This window comes from Echinococcus granulosus (assembly GCF_000524195.1).
Source record: "Echinococcus granulosus chromosome Unknown EG_S00002, whole genome shotgun sequence".
Taxonomy (NCBI): Eukaryota; Metazoa; Platyhelminthes; class Cestoda; order Cyclophyllidea; family Taeniidae; genus Echinococcus; species Echinococcus granulosus.
The window spans coordinates 552,847-555,335 of NW_020170382.1; the positions used below are offsets into that span (position 1 = coordinate 552,847).

Consider the following 2,489-nt stretch of genomic DNA (forward strand, 5'->3'; position numbering starts at 1 on the left):
ATAGCTACAATATTTTAGCTTTTTCTAAAGTTTGGTGGGTAAGGTAGTTGATACTCAACCTCCAATAAAGTTTTGGCCTCTAATACTACTGCTTTGCAAATAATCGGTTTTATAATCTAACCGTACTTTAGTGAATAGTAGTGAAATTAATGTGATTTAAATATTTTGATAAAATTGGTTGCATTTTACTAAGTCATTTAATAGTCACTAGTGGTTACCCGGAAATTCAGTTGAGTTTACCAGATATGGTCAATGCATCCCTTCGATGTACGAAAGGCGAAAAATATTTTTAGTGATTTTAAGAGAGTTTTTATGGTAATTTTCAAGAGCTTTAAAAGCCTGTCCTTTGTGTGTATCTCTTACAGTATAAAGTTTTTACAGGCAATTTCGCAGTTTACAGTATTTTGTTTGCTGCTACACAGCAAACTTTTTTGTAAACCCATTGGCGGAAATCTACCTTTGTAAACATGTAATGAGTTTAGGCACAGCCCACTTTTGGATAAAGTTTTATGCTTTGCATCGTAATATGCATCTTGCGCTAGCAAAAATCTTCATGTGTAGTGCCAGAATGCTTCTCATATGTGTTCGTGCACTTGAGTGTGACTGGCAGTGTTTGAGTACTATTCCACCGACTATTACAGCAAGCCTGTGTTTGCATTTTAGACTCAATAAAAATGCGTTTCAGTGACAGACACCTGTGAACTGTACATAGCACCGTACCCGTGATAATCACCATTTTTGGAATGTTGCTGGTGTTCAAAATGCTTTAATATATATTGGACTTACTAGCTATTTATTAGATAACCTACTACTTGTTTTTCCTTCAAAATTTTCTCTTCACTACGCTTCTAGGAGTATAACGTTTTCAAAAAAGAACTGGATCTTCTTTTCTCTTAGTAGTAAATCCTTGAATTTGTGTATCGGCATTCTCAATGCTATTAAATTCCCGTACAAATGTCCCAATTGCTAAAATTCTTAAAGAGTGAAAATGACAAAACTGGATATGCCACATTTCTGAAATCCTTGCCTCCTGGTCAACCAAAAATTAGGAAAAATTAACTGTGGCATCATTAAGCTACGAGTTAGACATTTAGACCCTTATCTTTTGCACATGAATGAACTCGATTTCAGGTGGAAGTGCCATCCATGTGACAGAAGGCAGTAAATTAATCGACCGCTTTAGAGCGCCGGTACGTAACTACAAATTGATACACTGCACTAACAACAATGGCCACGAAGTAGCTCCTCAACCCGCAAAACTGATACATCTTACTTCAGGTCCAATTCAAGAGAAACCCGCGATATCTTCCCGCCGAGGCCCAAAACCATCCCATACCCGAAGCCAGACCCAAGGAGATACACCCAGAACCTGGGGAAAGAATGAAGGTAGCAACACAACCAACCCGCCCGGAGGCCAGTGGTTTTACATTTCGTACTTAGGAAAGATTGAACCTGACAAACACCTCTCCAGCGACGTGTTCCCTGCAATTAGACACCTCGCAAATGAAGTACTTCAGGATTGGGAACGGTAAGGAACCACCCTCACTCGCCAAACCGACTCGCACCAGCCCACCTGAGCCATTCATGAGAATGCACCCTGTAGAATAAAGCGTATATACAAAAGTAGGTAAACACATATATACATCGACAAAGAAAGAAATGACTATTTCTTGGCGCCAATGGCAGACTTCTTGGGCATCTTTTTAGCAGCAGGCTTCTTCGTCTTGACCACTCTCCCCTTCTTGGTCGCGGCTGCAGCCCTTTTCGTCACCTTTTTGACTTGCGCCTTTTTGAGATTCGCGGCTGTAACCTTCTTCGGCTTGGGATTCGCTTTAGGGGCTTGTGCCGAAATTACAGCGACAGGCTTCTTTACCGCAGCACTCACGTTTTTGGGCTTCGCAGGAACAGCCCTCTTGGACTTCTCGACCGATGATACAGCAGGCGCTTTTTCAGCTTTATAGGCAACCTTGAAGGAGCCACTGGCCCCGGCTCCTTTCACCCGAATCAGCTTGCCAGAAGCAGTAGCTGAGACGAGGACCCTCCGAACGTTAACCTCAGCGATCCGCTCATCCACCTTGTAGTGCGACTTGATATACTTTAGGATGGCCTGACGGCTAGAGCCCCCTTTCTCCTTCAACGCGGCTATAGCTTCAACTATCATCTTAGCGAAAGGTGGGTGAGAAGCCGGAGCCTTTGCAGCTTTGGAGGCTTTCGAGACAGATGCAGCAGTCGCAGCAACCATGGGGATGGGCAACTATCGCACTGGTCACAAGGTTTCTTACTGCCGCACCACCCTTCACCTGTTTATATAATGCACTTACTAGCTCGCATCCAAGCACACTACGCGCGCGTGCGGTAAAATTCGTTGCACGGGGGTTTGCATCGTGGAATACCATGATAGTCCTCATTTAACTCAATTTACTGAGGTTACTTAAGAGTATCGCAGCAAATTACCCAAATCCTCCGATAAATAACAAATTTTGTTTTCG

At 42.8% G+C, this 2,489-nt stretch overlaps 1 protein-coding gene across 1 annotated transcript; it reads right to left on the reverse strand. All coding sequences in view use genetic code 11, as the record gives it.

Annotated features, from left to right (window-relative positions):
• Positions 1-1,663: 1,663 nt before the first annotated feature.
• Positions 1,664-2,242, reverse strand: EGR_00455 (Histone H1.2; the record flags this gene model as incomplete). The annotated part of the gene is made up of 1 exon (XM_024489704.1): positions 1,664-2,242. The coding sequence occupies one exon, from the start codon at positions 2,240-2,242 to the stop codon at positions 1,664-1,666; it is 579 nt and encodes a 192-aa protein (XP_024355701.1).
• Between the last annotated feature and the right edge of the window lie 247 nt (positions 2,243-2,489).